Source organism: Pseudophryne corroboree, chromosome 9, assembly GCF_028390025.1.
Source record: "Pseudophryne corroboree isolate aPseCor3 chromosome 9, aPseCor3.hap2, whole genome shotgun sequence".
Lineage (NCBI taxonomy): Eukaryota > Metazoa > Chordata > Amphibia > Anura > Myobatrachidae > Pseudophryne > Pseudophryne corroboree.
The window spans coordinates 60242423-60267578 of NC_086452.1; the positions used below are offsets into that span (position 1 = coordinate 60242423).

Here is a 25156-nt window from a genome sequence, read left to right on the forward strand (position 1 = left end):
GGCGCGTCACTTCCGCTGAGACGCGGGTGACGTCAGAACGGAGGTCCGGCGGCTGCGGCCAGCGGCATCAGCATGCGGGGATGTTCTGATTGGGGGTAAGTGGTATTTATTCGCACTGTCTGACATTTTGCACTAATCCTGACGAAGGGGGAGACCCCGAAACGTTGATCTGCACTAATACAAAGTTTGCTGCTTTTCTGAAGCCTCTGAGTGCCGCCTCGTTTTTCACTGTTTATATGTAAGGTGGACGCTGTCCACGGAGGAGGGCACCTGAGCAAGACAGTCCCGTGCAAGGGACATATCCAAGTGCCGGAGTCCATTTTATTGCATGTATCTGGGTCTCCCTGTGCCGTGCAGGCACCGAGACTCTGTACTCAAGGCACTGGTACTTTATATACTGGGACTTACCACATTATCCACAGGATCACCTCTTTTCCCGTTTTTCCTTTTTTTTTTCCACAAGTTTACATTGGCACTGCAAGCACTTTTGACTGCACATTAGCACTTTAACCGACAACAGCACAGTTCGATCTGCAACTCATCATGGCCACATCGGCTCCAGAGCCAGGGGACTTCACTTCATTCCTCTTACACTGTGATACATACGATACTCTCAGTTTTTCAGATTTAGAGGCAGAAAGCATTTTGCACAAAGAGCCATTGTTTTCGGAACTATTTGTCACTACTAATGAGGAGGCCTTTAGGGAGCTATTAAGGCTACGAAAGAGGGAACTTGACTACTTGTACCATAGCCGGACACTCTCCGATTATTATCGGGCGAAACAGCTCCCTAGGGGTTTTAGGGTACATAATGTACCCACTATTGGGCGGTACAATATGGAGTTCTGCAAAAAGTGGATATCCATACTTAATAAGTGCTCCATGGATTTGATCCTCTTGGTGATCGACGAATCCACTAGAGAGCACAACAAAACAAAAGAGCATATAGCCACTTTTGAGCAAGAACACGCCCCACTGCTGGCGGCCGAACAGTCGACAGCCTGGTTGACAAAATTGAATGAACAGGTGGAACACTACAAGAATAACCTGCTGAAATTTAAAAAAGAAAAGCTCTCCAAAGTTCAGCTTGATTACACCTTTCATCGAGTGTACCCATGGCTGGGAACTACCACCAACACATCAGGCGGTGGGAAATTCCAGCGGTTCCGTAGAACGAAACAGCCTGAGCGGTTTGAGAATACATCTGCGAGTGAGTCTGACGACGCCCGCACTCCAGTAACATCTTCTGTGCAACGTGAATCCCCTTTAGGGGTAAATACCCGTGCAGAATATTCGGCACGAGGAAGAAACAGAAACGGACGCGAAGAGGCGGTCAGAACAAAAGACAGAACCCGCCCCAAGTTACCCAGGGCGAAGAAACATTAATTTTCAATCTGTCTAAAACCCCGCTTACTCTGGCTGAAACAAAAGTCCTCAGCAAAGGACTATCTTTCGTCCCAACTTCTTATGGTGACGAGTTTGACTGGAAGGTCAATGCTTATAAACTTCATCGTTCATTAAAACTGAAAGAGTACTTTGGTAAACAACCGCCTGGCAAACAGAAAGACAAGTTACCACCGAGGATTCAGAAACTGGGCCCCAGGTCGCGTTTTGATCCCAGCACACAAAATGCCTCTCTTAAGACTTTTCACAGGATGGTGGAAGCAGCAGGGCACACGCAGGATGGTCACAAACCACACAACTTGCGACATGATGAAAGGATGGCCTTGCGTGATCTAAGTAAGAGGAAGGATATCGTAGTCCGTGGTGCGGACAAGGGAGGGGCGATCGTGGTCCAGGAGACTACAGACTACCGAGCTGAATGCCTGAGGCTGCTCAGTGATGAAGCTACTTATTGCAGGCTCCCACATGATCCGTCGGCGGCCTACCGGGCTGAATTAAGAAATATCCTACAGCAGGCTAAGGATGAGGACATCATCTCCACTGAGATTTCCGATAAATTACTGCTGGAATATCCCGTGTCCCCCTTGTTTTACATCATTCCAAAAATCCACAAGGACGCACAGAGACCCCCGGGCAGACCTATCATTTCTGCCCGTGGGTCACTGTGTGAACCAGTGGCTATCTTTCTGGATAGTTATTTGCAGCCCTGTGTGCAGGGTACTTTTACCCACCTTAAAGATTCCACTACTCTACTGCAAAAGTTTGGGTCACTTGACGTCATTCCCCCTGATATTTCGTTAGCCACGATCGATGTTACTAGCCTGTACACCTGCATCCCTCACAGCCAAGGGATGCAGGCTGTTCGCCAGTTGATCACTGGGAATGGCCTATATGACGGCCCTGATATTGATTTCTTCATGACATTGCTTGAATTCACTCTAAGTCATAATTTCTTTAGTTTTGATGGGCAGTTTTACAGGCAGCAAACGGGGTGTGCCATGGGTTCTTCCGTGGCACCCTCGTTTGCTAACGCCTTCATGTGGGATGTGGAGCGCAGTCTGTTTTTTACCAACAGGTCAGTGTCTAGTAGATTATTCATGTATTTTAGATACATAGACGACCTGCTGATAATGTGGCATGGAGATGTAATAGATTTGGCCAATATGATTGCGGCACATAATGCCACTGATAGCCCTGTCAAATTAACATTGAACAGCAGTCCAGATGAAATTTGTTTCCTGGATTTGAATATTAAAATCAGGAATGGTCAGTTGGCCACGTCGTTATACAAGAAACCAACTGACCGCAATACAATATTGAGGTACGATAGTTGTCATCCAATCCCCACGGTCAGGGGGGTCCCTTATGCCCAATTATTAAGAGTATGCAGAATCAACAGTAACCTTGAGGAAAGGGACAGACAGCTAGACGAGATGGAGGCCAGACTACGAGTCAGAGGGTACCCCCAAAAATTGTTAACTCAAGCCCGTAACAAGGCAGTAAAAAGGAATAGAATTGACTGTTTGGCCCCTGCAGGGAAGAAAAAGTTAGGTGACGTAATCCCATGGGTTAGTGCTTATAACGTACACAGCCAACATATTCAAAAACAGATTAAGAAGCTTTGGCCGGTGGTAACCTCTGACCCTGAGTTGCCAATGTTTAAACATCATCACATTATGCCTACCTTTGTGAAGGGGCGCAGCATCAAAGATTTGCTCGTTAAAACAGACATGGCCAAGTTCAGAGAGGAACCGAAACATTTTCTGAAACGCAAGAATGGCTGCTTCAAATGCACTGGGTGCACAACGTGTTCGCATATGTCCGTGGGCGATCACATTGTGCACCCTTGCTCCGGTAAAAAATTCCCGATTAGATGGCCTCTTACCTGCACCACTAAATTTGTCGTGTATGCCATTATGTGCCCTTGTGGCAGATACTACATAGGCAAAACAGAGTGCCAGTTTAAGATCAGGATGGCACAGCACCGACTGGCCATTAGGAATGCTTTGGCCACAGGGAAGGGTGACCAACCTGTGGCCAAACATTTTTTGGAGCACCGACACACGATGGCCACTTTTAAACATAGAATAATTGATCACGTTCCTGAATCTATGCGAGGTGGTAACAGAGGGAAAAAGCTATTGCAGCTGGAATCCCGGTGGATTCACAGGCTTAACACTCTTAGGCCTGTGGGTCTTAATGATAACCTAGGGCTCATCAATTTCATGTAGGATAGGATGCTAGGTCCAGGGGGTAGTTGCAATATATACTAATATAAAATGTATCTGCATCTAGTAACTGCCGGTGCATTGCAGGTCACTGATGTGTATTTTTATCTTGTAATTTGTTTGCATGTGCATTATGTTTTTTATCACTTATATGTCGTTTTTTTAACCTGGTAATATATTAACTGTTCACTGTTGGTTTTTAATTATGGTGCTGCATTATATTGCAGCAAACACTTTTAAGTGGGCACGTTACGTTGTTATCAGAAACTGACACTGGTGTTTTCATGCATTGTTTACAACTCCGTTACCAGGGTGCGTTGCCATGGACGCGCCGACGGGCTCCCGGCGCGTCACTTCCGCTGAGACGCGGGTGACGTCAGAACGGAGGTCCGGCGGCTGCGGCCAGCGGCATCAGCATGCGGGGATGTTCTGATTGGGGGTAAGTGGTATTTATTCGCACTGTCTGACATTTTGCACTAATCCTGACGAAGGGGGAGACCCCGAAACGTTGATCTGCACTAATACAAAGTTTGCTGCTTTTCTGAAGCCTCTGAGTGCCGCCTCGTTTTTCACTGTTTATATGTAAGGTGGACGCTGTCCACGGAGGAGGACACCTGAGCAAGACAGTCCCGTGCAAGGGACATATCCAAGTGCCGGAGTCCATTTTATTGCATGTATCTGGGTCTCCCTGTGCCGTGCAGGCACCGAGACTCTGTACTCAAGGCACTGGTACTTTATATACTGGGACTTACCACATTATCCACAGGATCACCTCTTTTCCCGTTTTTCCTTTTTTTTTTTCACAAGTTTACATTGGCACTGCAAGCACTTTTGACTGCACATTAGCACTTTAACCGACAACAGCACAGTTCGATCTGCAACTCATCATGGCCACATCGGCTCCAGAGCCAGGGGACTTCACTTCATTCCTCTTACACTGTGATACATACGATACTCTCAGTTTTTCAGATTTAGAGGCAGAAAGCATTTTGCACAAAGAGCCAGTGTTTTCGGAACTATTTGTCACTACTAATGAGGAGGCCTTTAGGGAGCTATTAAGGCTACGAAAGAGGGAACTTGACTACTTGTACCATAGCCGGACACTCTCCGATTATTATCGGGCGAAACAGCTCCCTAGGGGTTTTAGGGTACATAATGTACCCACTATTGGGCGGTACAATATGGAGTTCTGCAAAAAGTGGATATCCATACTCAATAAGTGCTCCATGGATTTGATCCTCTTGGTGATCGACGAATCCACTAGAGAGCACAACAAAACAAAAGAGCATATAGCCACTTTTGAGCAAGAACACGCCCCACTGCTGGCGGCCGAACAGTCGACAGCCTGGTTGACAAAATTGAATGAACAGGTGGAACACTACAAGAATAACCTGCTGAAATTTAAAAAAGAAAAGCTCTCCAAAGTTCAGCTTGATTACACCTTTCATCGAGTGTACCCATGGCTGGGAACTACCACCAACACATCAGGCGGTGGGAAATTCCAGCGGTTCCGTAGAACGAAACAGCCTGAGCGGTTTGAGAATACATCTGCGAGTGAGTCTGACGACGCCCGCACTCCAGTAACATCTTCTGTGCAACGTGAATCCCCTTTAGGGGTAAATACCCGTGCAGAATATTCGGCACGAGGAAGAAACAGAAACGGACGCGAAGAGGCGGTCAGAACAAAAGACAGAACCCGCCCCAAGTTACCCAGGGCGAAGAAACATTAATTTTCAATCTGTCTAAAACCCCGCTTACTCTGGCTGAAACAAAAGTCCTCAGCAAAGGACTATCTTTCGTCCCAACTTCTTATGGTGACGAGTTTGACTGGAAGGTCAATGCTTATAAACTTCATCGTTCATTAAAACTGAAAGAGTACTTTGGTAAACAACCGCCTGGCAAACAGAAAGACAAGTTACCACCGAGGATTCAGAAACTGGGCCCCAGGTCGCGTTTTGATCCCAGCACACAAAATGCCTCTCTTAAGACTTTTCACAGGATGGTGGAAGCAGCAGGGCACACGCAGGATGGTCACAAACCACACAACTTGCGACATGATGAAAGGATGGCCTTGCGTGATCTAAGTAAGAGGAAGGATATCGTAGTCCGTGGTGCGGACAAGGGAGGGGCGATCGTGGTCCAGGAGACTACAGACTACCGAGCTGAATGCCTGAGGCTGCTCAGTGATGAAGCTACTTATTGCAGGCTCCCACATGATCCGTCGGCGGCCTACCAGGCTGAATTAAGAAATATCCTACAGCAGGCTAAGGATGAGGACATCATCTCCACTGAGATTTCCGATAAATTACTGCTGGAATATCCCGTGTCCCCCTTGTTTTACATCATTCCAAAAATCCACAAGGACGCACAGAGACCCCCGGGCAGACCTATCATTTCTGCCCGTGGGTCGCTGTGTGAACCAGTGGCTATCTTTCTGGATAGTTATTTGCAGCCCTGTGTGCAGGGTACTTTTACCCACCTTAAAGATTCCACTACTCTACTGCAAAAGTTTGGGTCACTTGACGTCATTCCCCCTGATATTTCGTTAGCCATGATCGATGTTACTAGCCTGTACACCTGCATCCCTCACAGCCAAGGGATGCAGGCTGTTCGCCAGTTGATCACTGGGAATGGCCTATATGACGGCCCTGATATTGATTTCTTCATGACATTGCTTGAATTCACTCTAAGTCATAATTTCTTTAGTTTTGATGGGCAGTTTTACAGGCAGCAAACGGGGTGTGCCATGGGTTCTTCCGTGGCACCCTCGTTTGCTAACGCCTTCATGTGGGATGTGGAGCGCAGTCTGTTTTTTACCAACAGGTCAGTGTCTAGTAGATTATTCATGTATTTTAGATACATAGACGACCTGCTGATAATGTGGCATGGAGATGTAATAGATTTGGCCAATATGATTGCGGCACATAATGCCACTGATAGCCCTGTCAAATTAACATTGAACAGCAGTCCAGATGAAATTTGTTTCCTGGATTTGATTATTAAAATCAGGGATGGTAAGTTGGCCACGTCGTTATACAAGAAACCAACTGACCGCAATACAATATTGAGGTACGATAGTTGTCATCCAATCCCCACGGTCAGGGGGGTCCCTTATGCCCAATTATTAAGAGTATGCAGAATCAACAGTAACCTTGAGGAAAGGGACAGACAGCTAGACGAGATGGAGGCCAGACTACGAGTCAGAGGGTACCCACAAAAATTGTTAACTCAAGCCCGTAACAAGGCAGTAAAAAGGAATAGAATTGACTGTTTGGCCCCTGCAGGGAAGAAAAAGTTAGGTGACGTAATCCCATGGGTTAGTGCTTATAACGTACACAGCCAACATATTCAAAAACAGATTAAGAAGCTTTGGCCGGTGGTAACCTCTGACCCTGAGTTGCCAATGTTTAAACATCATCACATTATGCCTACCTTTGTGAAGGGGCGCAGCATCAAAGATTTGCTCGTTAAAACAGACATGGCCAAGTTCAGAGAGGAACCGAAACATTTTCTGAAACGCAAGAATGGCTGCTTCAAATGCACTGGGTGCACAACGTGTTCGCATATGTCCGTGGGCGATCACATTGTGCACCCTTGCTCCGGTAAAAAATTCCCGATTAGATGGCCTCTTACCTGCACCACTAAATTTGTCGTGTATGCCATTATGTGCCCTTGTGGCAGATACTACATAGGCAAAACAGAGTGCCAGTTTAAGATCAGGATGGCACAGCACCGACTGGCCATTAGGAATGCTTTGGCCACAGGGAAGGGTGACCAACCTGTGGCCAAACATTTTTTGGAGCACCGACACACGATGGCCACTTTTAAACATAGAATAATTGATCACGTTCCTGAATCTATGCGAGGTGGTAACAGAGGGAAAAAGCTATTGCAGCTGGAATCCCGGTGGATTCACAGGCTTAACACTCTTAGGCCTGTGGGTCTTAATGATAACCTAGGGCTCATCAATTTCATGTAGGATAGGATGCTAGGTCCAGGGGGTAGTTGCAATATATACTAATATAAAAGTATCTGCATCTAGTAACTGCCGGTGCATTGCAGGTCACTGATGTGTATTTTTATCTTGTAATTTGTTTGCATGTGCATTATGTTTTTTATCACTTATATGTCGTTTTTTAACCTGGTAATATATTAACTGTTCACTGTTGGTTTTTAATTATGGTGCTGCATTATATTGCAGCAAACACTTTTAAGTGGGCACGTTACGTTGTTATCAGAAACTGACACTGGTGTTTTCATGCATTGTTTACAACTCCGTTACCAGGGTGCGTTGCCATGGACGCGCCGACGGGCTCCCGGCGCGTCACTTCCGCTGAGACGCGGGTGACGTCAGAACGGAGGTCCGGCGGCTGCGGCCAGCGGCATCAGCATGCGGGGATGTTCTGATTGGGGGTAAGTGGTATTTATTCGCACTGTCTGACATTTTGCACTAATCCTGACGAAGGGGGAGACCCCGAAACGTTGATCTGCACTAATACAAAGTTTGCTGCTTTTCTGAAGCCTCTGAGTGCCGCCTCGTTTTTCACTGTTTATATGTAAGGTGGACGCTGTCCACGGAGGAGGGCACCTGAGCAAGACAGTCCCGTGCAAGGGACATATCCAAGTGCCGGAGTCCATTTTATTGCATATATATATATATATATATATATATAAAAGTAAAATATGTGCGTTAATAATACTGCGTTTGTGCCTCTTAGTGCAAATATTCTTTATAAGATGTAGTTTAAATTCGGCTGCTAATACCCTGAGGATGGACCTCTGCCAGATAGAGACCCTATGATTTTGGATATATAATAGGGGTATCTTCAGGGGCGCCTAATTATACACACCAATTTATATTGGTAACCAATCAATTTCAGTACAAATGGTTTTATCATACACCCATAGACTTTGCAAACAATCCTCCAATGTATGGAATGGACTGAAAAAAATATTTTTAATGTTTAAAATGTTTAATGTTTAAATAGTTTGCAAGGTCTATGGGTGTATGATAAAACTATGTATATATATATATATATATATATCAAGGTATATAAAACAACTTGGTTGCATTTCACTTTGCTTTTCCAAATATATTTAGCTTTGTTTCTGTTTCAATATATTTTAAAAGTGGGGCATCATGGAAAAATGAATCACGTCTGTGTCGGCAGGAAAAAACATGTTTGGGAACCACCGTACTGGTAAACAATATAACAGTAGAATTGAATTGAGAATTGAGTTACAGCTCAACAGTGACCTCTTGTGGTTAGTCGTTAAACTGCACCACCTTATTGTGTTGTACAGTATATAAATTAACACTGCTTTGCACAGGAGCAATTTTGAATTTACGGCGATAGGCTTCTTTAACCGAGGTCTTATTACTTTGAGGAAAAACAATCGTTTTTAACAAAAATGAAACAGGAATGGAATAAAAAGGGAAAAACTGTAATTTTATTTTAGTAAACGGGGCTTATATAAATTTTTCTGGAGAAACCAGAAAATACGTATCAGTCTTTACATAGCATGAAATAAAGGGCCTAATTCAGACCTGATTGCTAGCAGGCAATTTTTGCACTGCTACGAACAGATAGTCGCCCCCTACAGGGGGAGTGTAATTTCGCTTTGCAAGTGTGCAAACGCATGTGTAGCAGAGCTCTACAAACAGATATTGGGGTTCATTCCGAGTTGATCGCTCGTTAGCTAGTTTTAGCAGCCGTGCAAACGCTATGCTGCCGCCCACTGGGGAGTGTATTTTAGCTTTGCAGAAGTGCGAACGCTTGTGCAGCAGTGCGCCTGCAAAAACAGTTTGTACAGTTTCTGGGTAGCTCTGAACCTACTCAGTGGCGTGCGGTGAGGTCAGTGGTTGGTGAGGCACTACAGCCATAATGTCCGCCGGATCCTGCCGATGACCCCTACCGCCGCCGAGCCAATGCCCGCTACTGCCTCTGAGCTGTTGCCCGCTGCCACCGCCAATGGCTTACAAACTTGCCCACCATCAACTGACCCAGCCCTCCGCTACTAATTTGCATCTCAGTCCGATGCCGCCAATGCCCGCTGCCTGCCTGTTCATCATACTTGTGATTTATTGTACATTTTTATAGAAAATAAAAATAATAATTAGTGTTTGGGACTGGGAAGGGAGTGGGAGGAGGACACAAATGCAATTTTGTTGTCCAGGGCTTCCATTAACTTAATGGAGAAGGGTCTGAATGGGTTAAAAAAAAAATTAAAAAAAATGTGTGAGGTCCCCCCTCCTAAGTATAACCAGCCTCGGGCTCTTTGAGCCGGTCCTGGTTGTATAAATACTGGGGGGAAATTGGACAGGGGTTCCCCGTATTTAGACAACCAGCACCGGTTAGACAACCAGCACCGGTTAGTCCGGTCCTGGTTCCAAAAATATGGGGGACAAAAGATGTAGGGGTCCCCCGTATTTTTAAAACCCCTTAAATCAAGCCCCCCCCCCCCTCCAGGCACCCAAGGGCCAGGGGTGAAGCCCGAGGCTGTCCCCAGCACCCCTGGTCGGTGGGTGCCAGGCTGATAGCCATAAGTGTGTAAAAAAAGAATATTGTTTTTTGTTGTGGAACTACAAGGCCCAGCAAGCCTCCCCCGCTTGCTGGTACTTGGAGAACCTCAAGTACCAGCATGTGGGGAAATAGCTGGTACCTGTAGTTCTACAACAACAAAAATACACTGTGTAAGTAAAAATTTATTATAACACACTTACACATACTTACCTACATCCCACGCTGAGATTCACGTCCACTTGTCCAGTAGAATCCAATAGGGGTACCTGTAAAAATGAGAGATATCACTTACCTACATCCCACGCCGATCACGTCCACTTGTCCAGTAGAATCCAATAGGGCCGGTGCCTGTAAAAATGAACATTAAACTTACAAAGTAATCCACAGGAGTGTGTGTGTGTGTGTGTGGGGGGGGGGGGGGGGGAGAGATATATAGAGAGAGAGAAATGAATGAATATTATGCACTCGCTGACGCAGGAAGACATTAGCACAGACAGGGGAGAGTGCTGCTGCTGGCTGGGAGGATGGAGCAGGCGCCCCTAGTAGTTGTGACCCCTCTAGCTGTGCCCCCCAGTAGAAGTGCCTGAGTAGTTGTGCCTGCTGTCGCTGTGCCCCGAGTAGTTGTGACCCCTGTAGCTTTGCCCCCAGTAGCTGTGCCCCTTGTGGCTGTGCCCCCAGTAGTTGTGACCCCTGTAATTGTGCCCCGAGTCGCTGTGCCCCGAGTAGCAGTGCCCCCAGTCACTGTGCCCCGTCGCTGTGCCTCCTGTAGCTGTGCCCCTGTAGTTGTGCCCCCAGTCGCTGTGCCCCAAGTAGCAGTGCCTCGAGTAGCTGTGCCCCCTGTAGCTGTGCCCCCAGTAGTTGTGACCCCTGTGATTGTGCCCCCAGTCGCTGTGCCCCAAGCAGTTGTGACCCCTGTAGCTTTGCCCCCAGTAGCTGTGCCCCTTGTGACCCCTGTAATTGTGACCCCAGTCGCAGTGCCCCCTGTAGCTGTGCCCCTTGTGGCTGTGCCCCCAGTAGTTGTGACTCCTGTGATTGTGCCCCCAGTCGCTGTGCCCCGAGAAGCAGTGCCCCCAGTCGCTGTGCCCCAAGCAGTTGTGACCCCTGTAGCTTTAGCCCCAGTAGCTGTGCCCCTTGTGGCTGTGCCCCCAGTAGTTGTGACCCCTGTAATTGTGCCCCCAGTCGCTGTGCCCCGAGTAGCAGTGCCCCGAGTAGCAGTGCCCCCAGTCGCTGTGCCCCCAGTCGCTGTGCCCCCTGTAGTTGTGCCCCCAGTCACTGTGCCCCTTGTAGTTGTGCCCCCAGTCGCTGTGCCCCATGTAGTTGTGACCCGTCACTGTGCCCCTTGTAGCTGTGCCCCTTGAAGCTCTGCCCCCAGTCACTGTGCCCCTTATAGTTGTGCCCCCAGTCACTGTGCCCCTTATAGTTGTGCCCCCTGTAGTTGTGCCCCCAGTCACTGTGCCCCTTGTAGCTCTGCCCCCAATAGCTATGCCCCCAGTCACTGTGCCCCCCGTAGTTGTGCCCCCAGTCACTGTGCCCCTTGTAGCATTACCCCTTGTGGCGGTGCCCCCCAAAGCCCAAACACATAAAAAAAAAAACAAACACACACATACTTACCGATCCTGCAGCACTGTCCTCCGTCTCCGTCCGCCGGGCGGCTCGTCTCTACTATGTCTCTCCCATAGTAGCGCCGCTCAGACACTAGGGGTCAATTATGACCTCTAGTGTTAGTCAGCAGGCGCCCACAAAGCCCACGGCGCCTGCTGCAGCCGGGAAGGGGAGATCGCTTGTGATTGGACAGCGGATCCAGCACTGGATCCTCTGGTCCACTCACATCTGGGGGACTGACAGGGGCGTGCATTCATCGGGGCTGAATGCACGCCCCTGTCATTGCGGCACCAGTAAAGGTGCCGCTTCCCCATGCATTTTCAATGGGCTTTCACAGCCCATTGCTGCGCCCAGCCCCCTCCGCCCGCCCCCCCCCCCCCCCCCCCCCCCCGCTGCCCGGACTGTAATGGTAGCCCATTGCTGCACCCCGCCCCCTGCCCGCCCCCCGCTGCCTCAACCCAAGGATGCAGCACAGTGACAGGGGACAATGGTAAAATAATAGAAGAAGATATTTATAACAGACGCTGTGTCATAAATATCTTCTTTTTATTATTTAAATCATTATGACAGGGGAGGCACTGCCTCCCCTGACTGCACGTCCCTGAACCTACTCAGCGCTTGTGATCACTTCAGCCTATTCGTGTCCGGATTTGATGTCATACATCCGCCCAGCGAACGCCCAGCCACGCCTGCGTTTTTTCAGACACGCCTGCGCTTTTGCAAACACTCCCTGAAAACGGTCAGTTGACACCCAGAAACGCCCCCATCCTGTCAATCTTCTTGCAGCCGTCAGTGCGACTGAAAACTTTGCTAGAACCTGTGCAAAACAACAAAGGACTTTGTACCCGTACGTCACGCGTGCGCATTGCGGTGCCTACGCATGTGCAGAAATGCCGATTTTTAGGCTGATCGCTGCGCTGCGAACAAAGGCAGCTAGTGATCAACTCGGAATGACCCCCATTGTGCAGTCTCTGCACAGCCCAGGACTTATTTAGCCACTGCGATCACATCAGACTGTCCATGGCCGTAATATACGTCAGGAACCATCCCTGCAAACGCTTGGGAACGCCTGCGTTTTTCCAACCACTTCTGAAAACGGTCAGTTGCCACCCACAAACGCCTTCTTTCTGTCAATCTCCTTGCGAATGGATCCTCCGCACAAACCCATCGCTGAGCGGCGTTCCGCTTTGTACCCGTGCATGCTGTACGAAAACGCAGCCTAGCGATCAGGTCTGAATTACCCCCAAAGTCCATTGTTGTGATATATCTTTAATGGTTTAGGCAGCATAAGCCAAGAAAACACCCAGACTTTTTTTTACTTGCTTCACTAAAAAGTCACTGCTCAGCTCCCTTTTGTCATAGTTTACTGTTTCATACTTCTAAAGTCTTCCTCGACAAATGCTCTAAAGAATTGTGAAAAATGCATCAAAATCTGTCCAGTGGTTCTCTAGATTAGCCCCAACAAAAAGACAGACGCCTACTGGAGACTTTATTTTATACTATGTAGAGATGAAGAGATCGTAATGTAGTTTCATTTTGTTGGTGGCTTTTCCTGTAACATGGATTTATTTTGTATGCTATTTAGCAATGTGCTATTGTAAGTAAAATGTAATAATCCAACACTTCCCTCTAGTGGTTAAAATGCGTTTTTCATTCGCCATTAGCATATTTACTCCTATTACTATAATCGTTACTGCTCGGCTCCCTTTTGTCATAGATTAATATTTCATACACCTAAACTTTCCTCGACAAATGCTCTATAGAATTCTGGAAACTGCATCAAAATCCACCCAATGGTTCTCGAGATTAGCCCGAACAAACAGACAGATGCCTACCGGTGACTTTTTTTTTTATATACTATGCAGAGACTAAGATTCTATTATCTCCTCAACTCAAACTCATAACAGATATCTCATGTTAAAATAATACTTGTGAATTATGTAAATTCGGATGGGCAGATGAGTTGCCGTCTGTGGCATCACATTAATAGAATTGGGAGAAATTAAGGAGCATTTCAAAATTGTAAGAAAGCCTCAGTTGCGTCAGTGGTTTTATTGGTGCAATAATTTGATATTCAGTATTTGTCTAGAAATGATTGATCCCAATAGCTGCAGTGTATGCATTTAGTGAAAAGACTGACCCACTGTGTCGTCTCTGGTGACAGGTGAAAGAAGCCGTGAAATACGCGATCGGAGTTGGCTATCGCAACATAGACTGTGCCTTTGTGTATGAAAATGAAACTGAAGTGGGAGAAGGTATCAAAGAAGGTCTCGCATGTACCAAGGTAAAACATTTAATGTACATCAATCATAGCATTGGTTATAGTCAATTATACAGCTAGTGTGACTCATGGGAGTATATTTACTAGGATCAATTTTTTGTGTGTATTATTATTTCAATTTTAAATTCATCCCTCAAAGCCATGTTAAAGGGCCAACAATAACAGTTACCATTTTAAACACGTACAGGATGCCTCAAAATAGGGGGATGGTCTTGTGGGGAAGGAGCATGGCCACAAAATAGTACCCCAATTCAAGTTATGCCACACAGTGGTTCTGCTTACTCACATTACACTGCATAGAAGTGTCCCTTATTCACATTACACAACACAGTAGCGTCTCTTATTCAAATTACACCCCACAGTAGTCCCCTTATTCACATTACACCACACAGTTGTGTCTCTTATTCATGTTACGCCACACAGTAGTGCCCCTTATACACATCACGCCACACAGCAGTACCCCTAATACACATTATGCCACACAGTAGTGCCCTTTACACATGCCACACAGTAGTAGTGCCCCCTTCTTATTATGCCACACAATAGTAGTGCCCCTTACACATTATGTCACACATTAGTAGTGCCTCTTACACATTATGCCTACATTAGTAGTGCCCCTTACAGATAATGCCCACATTAGTAGTGCCTCTTACACATTATGTCACACATTAGTAGCGCCTCTTACACATTATGCCTACATTAGTAGTGCCTCTTACACATTATACCTACATTAGTAGTGCCTCTTACACATTATACCTACATTAGTAGTGCCTCTTACACATTATGTCACACATTAGTAGTGCCCCTTACAGATAATGCCCACATGAGTAGTGCCCCTTACAGATAATGCCCACATTAGTAGTGCCCCTACAGATTATGCCCACAGTAGTAGTGCACTTTACATATTATGCTCACACAGTAGGAGTGCCCCTTACACAATAAGGGTGGGGATGTACTAACGGGAAATTGCTGTAAAAACCCTATAGAAGCCTATGGGCTTCTTTCCGCATTTAAACAAGAGATTGGTACATCCCGCCCTATGTGTTATGTCCATCCACTCCAAAAGTTGTGGACTAGAAATGCAACATACTGGCAAGCAGCTGGAGGACATAGGCACGGCTCCTCTTTTCAATCCCTTATCCTTTAGACTCCTCCCAGAGTTCCGGGAGGCGCCCGACGGGTGTTATGACATCATGTAATATGTCATCTGGTAAAGTTATCTAGTAAAGTTAGTGACTTTCACTAGTTCATGCTCGCCCGCAGCCACTGCGCGATTCTACCCCCTGGCCATGGGTGGCACCTTCAGACGGTGCCTCTCCTCGTCTAGCACCCCTGGTGAGTGCCAACCTGGCCAAGGGGTAGATACGCACCTGCAAGAAGGATCCATGCTTCTATGCTGTTGTTTCCATATCTAGAAACTACCATCACGTGGTGTAACTGCAAACATGAGGCTTATGTAACTGCCTGCGAGCTGCAGGCTGCGCAGGAATTCCGGCAAGTCTGACAGTATATCCTTTTAAATGACTGGCACTTTAAAAATACGGGCAGACTATTGGGGCAGTACGGATGGCGTAATGGATAGCATTACTGCTTCACAGTACTGAGGTCATGGGTTCAAGGAATGAAAGCACTGGTCCGAGCAGCCGAATAGGGAGAGCGCACATCGACAGACAGGTAGTTTAACACATGGCGACCCGGAGGTGAAGCGGATACTTACACATAACGGCCGAAGCATGAATTTGAATACATCTACCCCCGAGTGTTCTGACTGCTGGTCCACTTTGTGTAACACTTTACCAACTGCCGCTCTCTAGCGATTCACCAGTGCAGCCATTGGTGTAATGCTCACACAGCTGCTGCGGGTGCCAACATTCATTTCATGTTCATTGTCCAATGTCCTCGCCCCATTATTACATGAGTGTCTGTGCAGACCTTCGCCGGGCGATCATAATAATTTGACCACTTAGTGGATATATTGTAGTTGTTGTACTGTATTTTGGGGTGTAGTACTGGTGACCGGCGGGTCACCTTACCGACGCCGGGATCCCGGCAGCATACCAACGCCGGGATCCCGGCGGGGAGGGGCGAGTGCAGCAAGCCCCTTGCAGGCTCGCTGCGCTCGTCCACGCTGCGGGCTCGGTGGCGACCAGTGGTCGCCACGGGTTCTATTCCCACTCTATGGGTGTCGTGGACACCTACGAGTGGAAATAGTCCCTGTTGGTCGGCATGCCGACCATCGGGATAGTGAGCCGTCGGGCTCGTGGAGGAGGTCATGTGACTGTCGGTCAGCTGACCGGCGGTCACATGAATACCACCCGTATTTTGTGTACGTCCTGATACTAATAATGGGAGCAGACCTAAGGACAGTGGGCGGGACAGGCTTCCCTATACAGATTTTACTATACAATGTCCGAGGAGGCAGCAAGGAGGCGGCTGAGATGGCAGATGCGTCCGACTCAGAACCAGCCCCTATAACTCTGCTACAGGCCCAGCTTCTGCACACTAACCTTCTTCCAAACATTGCACTGCTCACATAAGAGACCTGCCAGGAGTGCCTGACGCAGGTTGGGAGGGTATGATGGGAGATACACGACTAACCAGGAACTCATTTGCTAGATAAGGAAAGTATGATATCTGTATGGGTACTAGTTATCTCACTCTAATTTATCAATCCATAGTTTCACCTTGTATGGTAGATCTCTCCTGCTGTCCCAGAACATGTATTACATGGCACTGTTATATTTAATACATTATCCTGGCTTTATATGCAGGGTTTAAAACGAGAAGAAATATTTGTCACCTCTAAATTGTGGAATACCAAGCACCACCCTGATGATGTGGAAGGTGCCCTGAAGAAGACACTGAAAGATCTCAAGCTGGACTATCTGGACCTGTATCTCATACACTTTCCGATTACATTCAAGTGAGTGCGAGCTCGGGAGTCGTCTATATAATAATCTGCTAAGGTCTGTCCTGTCTCCAACATGGAGCCAAGCAGGAGGGGCGGATCCGCCAGGAGGTAAGTATGCACCCGTTAGAGGGAGGGGCAGGATGGAGCCAGGGGAAGGGATGGAGTGGGACAGAGCAGTAGGGTGGGGTGGATGAGCGGCCAGAGGGGGCTGCGCTGTATAGAGCAGGGGACAAAATTGCGGACAGAGTGGACGGGGTAGGAGAGAGTGAATGGCGGTGGCAGGTTCTGGAGAGGGTCCTATTAACAGGGGATGCACACTGCACATAACACTGCACCTATTATAAATACGCCACTGGATATGGAGGAGCCTGTACAAGGCCAGGGTGGACCAAGGGGGCGTTTACTAATAATCATAGACTGCAATATTAAACTAGTTCTCTGCTCTTTACCAGACTGGTGAATGACAAAATCTTTTAATTGGGCAGTAAAGCTCGGCCATTAAGCAGTGCAGCTTCAACAGCTCTTTAGAGTATAAGCTTAGGGCAAAAGCTGGTGGCGTTTGTGGAGGAGCAGAAAATTGCACCAGCCAATGGGAGGCATTTGTGCAGAGTGAAGGCGCATGTAATCTGAATGTCAGGAGGTGCATAATGGATCCGTGTCCTTGACCCCAAGCCAAGCGTGATGGTACCAGTCAAATCCCCAGCTGCGTTTGAGATTACCAGTCACACTGTAATATTGAGCCAATGCTGCGTGTTGGCAGTGAAGTTGCGGCGTGTGTGACCAGTGTAAGTGGGATCTGGTGAGATTCATAAGCAGCTGAAGCTATTTCTCTGTTACAGGAGAACAGATGTCCTCTTCCCAATCAACCCAGATGGGACGCTGCAGTATGAGTATACGGACTACAAGGATACATGGAAATCCATGGAGAAGCTGGTAGAGAAGGGGCTGACAAAGGCCATTGGTCTGTCCAACTTTAACAGAAGGCAAATTGATGATATCCTCAGCATCGCCACCATAAAGCCGGCCGCACTACAGGTAGGAATCTCTCTGACCTTACTACATTTGCTATAATGCATATACCTGTCTCATACAGGCAGGGCAGCCATCGGGGTGGGCTGCCGGTACTGCAGTCCTGGACCCAGAAAGAGAAGGGGGCCCAGGTGGCAGCGGTGTGGATTTGGCACTGGGCCACCAGCTTTTCGGCCTGCGAGTCCAGATTATAAATGCCACCGGTGCAGTCTCTTCATGGCTTCCTGCTGCTCTGCTTGCTAAAACCAGCTAGAGGCCTGGCACCAAATCCACCCATGTTGGTGGGACACAATGAAAGATGAGAGGCTGCTGGATGAACAGGGGGAGGTAAGAGGCTGCTGGACGAACAGGGGGAGGAAGAGGCTGCTGGGGGGGGAGTGGGACACGGGGAGGTGAGAATTTGCTGGAGGGACACATGGGGAGGTAAGAAGTTGCTGGTAGGACACAGGGAAAGGTGAGAGGATGCAGGTAGGACACAGGGGGAGGTGAGAGGCTGCTGGTGGGGTGGACATGCCTATTTTGTCAGTCCTGGCCTCCTGGGCCTCACAATTTCTGATGTCAGCCCTGCATACAGGGTGTCTCTAGGTCCGTGGCTGACACTGGGGCCCATCCCCCATCACTGAGGCATAAGAGTGTTTGGTCATGCAATGGCAGAGGTTTGAATGTTTGTGCCTGAGAATCAGAGATCTCCAGGGTCACACTGCAGGGCGTCTCTCAATGGGGGTTTTAAGACATAAATCTTAAATAGTTTTTTCATTCTTAGATGATTTTGCGGGAGATGTACAGAGCCTTCTAGAGAGTGGGCAGGTTGCCCATAGCAACCAACCAGCTTCTACCTATCCTTTTATTGTATGTACTTGACAAATTCTAGCTAGAATTTGATTGGTTGCTATGGGTAACTTGTCCACTTCTCCAATCTTTAGAAGGATAGACACATATATTTCCCACGTTTTCTTCCTGCAAACTTTACCAATCACGTTGCTTTACCTTTCTGGTTTCCGTCTGTGCTTTTTAGCCCTGTCGTTATATTAGGTAGAGTTGTCGATCATCATTGTCCTGGGCTAAACGCAAATGCCATCTCTAGGTGCAGCTGTATACAATGTAGAGAACGCTGAAGAGCGGGGTCTTATCCAATGCCTAGCATCATATTCTAGAGCAGTGGTCTCCAACCTTAATTGGGGTGTGAGCTACTCGAGAAAAATTAAATCTCCTGAGGATCTACTAAAGTTTTTGAAAAAAATATGCTGTAGTTGAATGGTTGCTGGCGCTCTCTCAGTGTTAAGACTGGACTCGTGACCAGTGGTGTAGCTATAAATTTTGCACTCTCCTGCCAAAAACTGTTTCTGGCACCCCTCCCATTGCTATATTAAAAGTAAATAATTAGCGCGTAGGCGCACGCCTGCTCCAAAAAGAGGGTGTGGCCTCACGGCAAGGGCCATGGTATTGCAGGAAATTATTACCTTATACCCCAGTTTTGCAACCTGCTTGCCCACACATTGGCCACCACAGGAAAAAAAAAAACCTAGTGGGGGGGAGGGGGCAGTTGGGAGACTCCTGACACTCACTGCTCAGTGAAGATAGAGGGACTGGGGTCATGCCAGCGGCTCACAGAGCACTGGTCATGCCCCCTTTGGTGACGGTAAAAAGGTTTTCTCTGACGTCCTAGTGGATGCTGGGACTCCGTAAGGACCATGGGGAATAGCGGCTCCGCAGGAGACAGGGCACAAGAATAAAAGCTTTAGGATCAGGTGGTGTGCACTGGCTCCTCCCCCTATGACCCTCCTCCAAGCCTCAGTTAGATTTGTGTGCCCGAACGAGAAGGGTGCAGGCTAGGTGGCTCTCCTGAGCTGCTTAGAATAAAAGTTTATTTTAGGTTTTTTATTTTCAGTGAGTCCTGCTGGCAACAGGCTCACTGCATCGTGGGACTAAGGGGAGAAGAAGCGAACTCACCTGCGTGCAGAGTGGATTGGGCTTCTTAGGCTACTGGACATTAGCTCCAGAGGGACGATCACAGGTTCAGCCTGGATGGGTCCCGGAGCCGCGCCGCCGGCCCCCTTACAGAGCCAGAAGAGCGAAGAGGTCCGGTGAAATCGGCGGCAGAAGACGGTCCTGTCTTCAGACTAAGGTAGCGCACAGCACCGCAGCTGTGCGCCATTGCTCTCAGCACACTTCACACTCCGGTCACTGAGGGTGCAGGGCGCTGGGGGGGGAGCGCCCTGAGACGCAATATAAACAGATAATACCTTAGGTTGGCAAAAGAATACATCACATATAGCTCCTGGGCTATATGGATGTATTTTAACCCCTGCCATTTTTACAGAAAAGAGCGGGAGATAAGGACGTCGTGAAGGGGCGGAGCCTATCTCCTCAGCACACAAGCGCCATTTTCCCTCACAGCTCCGCTGGAAGGACGGCTCCCTGACTCTCCCCTGCAGACCTGCTACAGAATCAGGGTAAAAAAGAGAAGGGGGGGCACTATTGGCAGCTAATAATAATAAACAGCAGCTATAAGGGAATAACACTTATATAAGGTTATCCCTGTATATATATATATATATAGCGCTTGGTGTGTGCTGGCAGACTCTCCCTCTGTCTCTCCAAAGGGCTAGTGGGGTCCTGTCCTCTATCAGAGCATTCCCGGTGTGTGTGCTGTGTGTCGGTACGTGTGTGTCGACATGTATGAGGAGGAAAATGATGTGGAGGCGGAGCAATTGCCTGGGTTAGTGATGTCACCCCCTAGGGAGTCGACACCTGACTGGATGATCGTATTTAAAGAATTAAGTGATAATGTCAGCACTTTGCAAAAAACTGTTGACAACATGAGACAGCCGGCAAATCAATTAGTGCCTGTCCAGGCGTCTCAGACACCGCCAGGGGCCCTAAAACGCCCGTTACCTCAGTGGGTCGACACAAACCCAGACACAGATACTGAGTCTAGTGTCGACGGTGAGGAGACAAACGTAATGTCCAGTAGGGCCACACGTTACATGATCACGGCAATGAAGGAGGCATTGAACATTTCTGACACTACAAGTACCACAAAGAAGGGTATTATGTGGGGTGTGAAAAAACTACCAATAGTTTTTCCTGAGTCAGATGAATTAAATGAGGTGTGTGATAAAGCGTGGGTTTCCCCCCGACAAAAAACTGCTAATTTCTAATAAATTATTGGCACTATATCCTTTCCCGTCAGAGGTTAGGACGCGTTGGGAAACACCCCCTAGGGTAGATAAGGCGCTCACACGTTTATCTAAACAAGTAGCGTTACCGTCTCCTGATACGGCCACCCTCAAAGAACCAGCTGATAGAAGGCTGGAAAATATCCTAAAAAGTATATACACACATACTGGTGTTATACTGCGACCAGCAATCGCTTCAGCCTGGATGTGCAGTGCTGGAGTCGCGTGGCCGGATTCCCTGACTGAAAATATTGATACCCTGGATAGGGACAATATATTGTTAACTATAGAGCATTTGAAGGATGCATTACTATATATGCGTGATGCACAGAGGGATATTTGCACCCTGGCATCAAGAGTAAGTGCTATGTCCATTTCTGCCAGAAGAGCGTTATGGACGCGACAGTGGTCAGGGGATGCGGATTCCAAACGACATATGGAAGTATTGCCGTATAAAGGGGAGGAGTTATTTGGGGCTGGTCTATCGGACCTGGTGGCCACGGCAACGGCTGGAAAGTCCACCTTTTTACCCCAGGTCACTTCACATCAGCAGAAAAAGACACCGTCTTTTCAAACTCAGTCCTTTCGTTCTCATAAGTACAAGCGAGCAAAAGGCCACTCTTTTCTGCCGCGGGGCAGAGGAAGAGGAAAAAGACTGCACCATGCAGCCGCTTCCCAGGTACAGAAGCCCTCCCCTGCTTCTGCCAAGTCTTCAGCATGACGCTGGGGCTTTACAAGCAGACTCAGACATGGTGGGGGCCCGTCTCAAGAATTTCAACGCGCAGTGGGCTCACTCGCAAGTGGACCCCTGGATTCTACAGGTAGTATCGCAGGGGTACAAACTGGAATTCGAGGCGTTTCCCCCTCGCCGGTTCCTGAAGTCTGCTCTACCAAAGTCTCCCTCCGACAGGGAGGCAGTTTTGGAAGCCATTCACAAGCTGTATTCCCAGCAGGTGATAATCAAGGTACCCCTCCTACAACAGGGAAAGGGGTATTATTCCACGCTGTTTGTGGTACCGAAGCCGGACGGCTCGGTGAGACCAATTTTAAATCTGAAATCCTTGAACACTTACATAAAAAGGTTCAAATTCAAGATGGAGTCACTCAGAGCGGTGATAGCGAACCTGGAAGAAGGGGACTATATGGTGTCTCTGGACATCAAAGATGCTTATCTCCACGTCCCAATCTACCCTTCTCACCAAGGGTACCTCAGGTTTGTAGTACAAAACTGTCATTATCAGTTTCAGACGCTGCCGTTTGGGTTGTCCACGGCACCTCGGGTCTTTACCAAGGTAATGGCCGAAATGATGATTCTTCTTCGAAGGTCACACAGGGAAGAAATTTCCAGGGCTTGTGGTCAAGCATGGAAACATCTCTTCATATGAACATTCTGGAACTAAGGGCCATTTACAATGCCCTAAGTCAAGCGAAACCCCTGCTTCAGGGTCAGGCGGTATTGATCCAATCGGACAACATCACGTCAGTCGCCCACGTAAACAGACAGGGCGGCACGAGAAGCAGGAGGGCAATGGCAGAAGCTGCAAGGATTCTTCGCTGGGCGGAAAATCATGTGATAGCACTGTCAGCAGTGTTCATTCCGGGAGTGGACAACTGGGAAGCAGACTTCCTCAGCAGACACGACCTCCACCCGGGAGAGTGGGGACTTCACCCAGAAGTCTTCCACCTGATAGTAAACCGTTGGGAAAAACCAAAGGTGGACATGATGGCGTCCCGTCTAAACAAAAAACTAGACAGATATTGCGCCAGGTCAAGGGACCCTCAGGCAATAGCGGTGGACGCTCTGGTAACGCCGTGGGTGTACCAGTCAGTGTATGTGTTCCCTCCTCTGCCTCTCATACCAAAAGTACTGAGAATCATAAGAAGGAGAGGAGTAAGAACTATACTCGTGGTTCCGGATTGGCCAAGAAGGACTTGGTACCCGGAACTTCAAGAGATGCTCACGGACGAACCGTGGCCTCTACCTCTAAGAAAGGACCTGCTCCAGCAGGGGCCTTGTCTGTTCCAAGACTTACCGCGGCTGCGTTTGACGGCATGGCGGTTGAACGCCGGATCCTGAAGGAAAAAGGCATTCCAGATGAAGTCATCCCTACCCTGGTCAAGGCCAGGAAGGACGTAACCGCAAAACATTATCACCGCATTTGGCGAAAATATGTTGCGTGGTGTGAGGCCAAGAAGGCCCCTACAGAGGAATTTCAACTGGGTCGTTTCCTCCATTTCCTGCAAACAGGACTATCTATGGGCCTAAAATTAGGGTCCATTAAGGTTCAAATTTCGGCCCTGTCGATTTTCTTCCAGAAAGAACTGGCTTCAGTGCCTGAAGTTCAGACATTTGTAAAAGGGGTACTGCATATACAGCCTCCTTTTGTGCCTCCAGTGGCACCTTGGGATCTCAATGTTGTGTTGAGTTTCCTAAAGTCACATTGGTTTGAACCACTCACCACTGTGGACTTAAAATATCTCACATGGAAGGTGACGATGCTGTTAGCCCTGGCTTCAGCCAGGCGTGTGTCAGAATTGGCGGCTTTATCATATAAAAGCCCTTACTTAATTTTTCATTCTGACAGGGCAGAATTGAGGACTCGTCCTCAATTTCTACCTAAGGTGGTTTCTATTGTGGTACCTGCGGCTACTAGGGACTTGGAGGACTCTAAGTTGCTTGACGTTGTCAGGGCCCTGAAAATATATGTTTCCAGGACGGCTGGAGTCAGAAAATCTGACTCACTGTTTATCCTGTATGCACCCAACAAACTGGGTGCTCCTGCTTCTAAGCAGACGATTGCTCGTTGGATTTGTAGTACAATTCAGCTTGCACATTCTGTGGCAGGCCTGCCACAGCCAAAATCGGTAAAAGCCCATTCCACAAGGAAAGTGGGCTCATCTTGGGCGGCTGCCCGAGGGGTCTCGGCTTTACAACTTTGCCGAGCAGCTACTTGGTCAGGGGCAAACACGTTTGCTAAATTCTACAAATTTGATACCCTGGCTGAGGAGGACCTGGAGTTCTCTCAATTGGTGCTGCAGAGTCATCCGCACTCTCCCGCCCGTTTGGGAGCTTTGGTATAATCCCCATGGTCCTTACGGAGTCCCAGCATCCACTAGGACGTCAGAGAAAATAAGATTTTACTTACCGATAAATCTATTTCTCGTAGTCCGTAGTGGATGCTGGGCGCCCATCCCAAGTGCGGACTGTCTGCAATACTTGTATATAGTTATTGTTACAAAAATTCGGGTTATTATTGTTGTGAGCCATCTTTTCAGAGGCTCCCTTTCGTTTTATCATACTGTTAACTGGGTTCAGATCACGAGTTGTACGGTGTGATTGGTGTGGCTGGTATGAGTCTTACCCGGGATTCAATATCCTTCCTTATTATGTACGCTCGTCCGGGCACAGTATCCTAACTGAGGCTTGGAGGAGGGTCATAGGGGGAGGAGCCAGTGCACACCACCTGATCCTAAAGCTTTTATTCTTGTGCCCTGTCTCCTGCGGAGCCGCTATTCCCCATGGTCCTTACGGAGTCCCAGCATCCACTACGGACTACGAGAAATAGATTTATCGGTAAGTAAAATCTTATTTTTTTTGCAGTCCTGCGTTCGCATAGTTGCTGCCCATAGGGGAGTGTATTTTCGCTTTGCAAGTGTGCGAACGCATGTGTAGCAGAGCTGTACAAACAGATCTTGTGCAGTCTCTGAGTAGCCCAGGACTTACTCAGCCGCTGCGATCACTTCAGCCTGTCCGGGACCGGTATCGTCGTCTGGAACCCTCCCTGCAAACGCATGGACACGCCTGTGTTTTTCCAACCACTCCCAGAAAACGGTCAGTAGACACCCCCAAACGCCTTCTTCCTGTCAATCTCCTTGTGAACACCCGTGCGAATGGACTCTTCGCACAATCCCATCGCTGAATGGCGATCCGCTTTGTACCCGTGCAACACGCCTGTGCATTGCAGGACATACACATACGCAGTTTAATCCTGATCGCA

General features: G+C 48.1%; 1 protein-coding gene across 1 annotated transcript in view; it reads left to right on the top strand.

Annotated features, from left to right (window-relative positions):
* LOC134957459 (aldo-keto reductase family 1 member A1-like) overlaps positions 1–25156 on the top strand; it is a 66169-nt gene that overhangs the window by 20121 nt on the left and 20892 nt on the right. The window contains exons 3-5 of the mRNA XM_063939408.1: positions 13923–14042; positions 16811–16962; positions 17790–17985. Of these exons, the coding sequence (XP_063795478.1) occupies positions 13923–14042; positions 16811–16962; positions 17790–17985 (468 nt within the window). The remainder of the gene's footprint in view (positions 1–13922; positions 14043–16810; positions 16963–17789; positions 17986–25156) is intronic.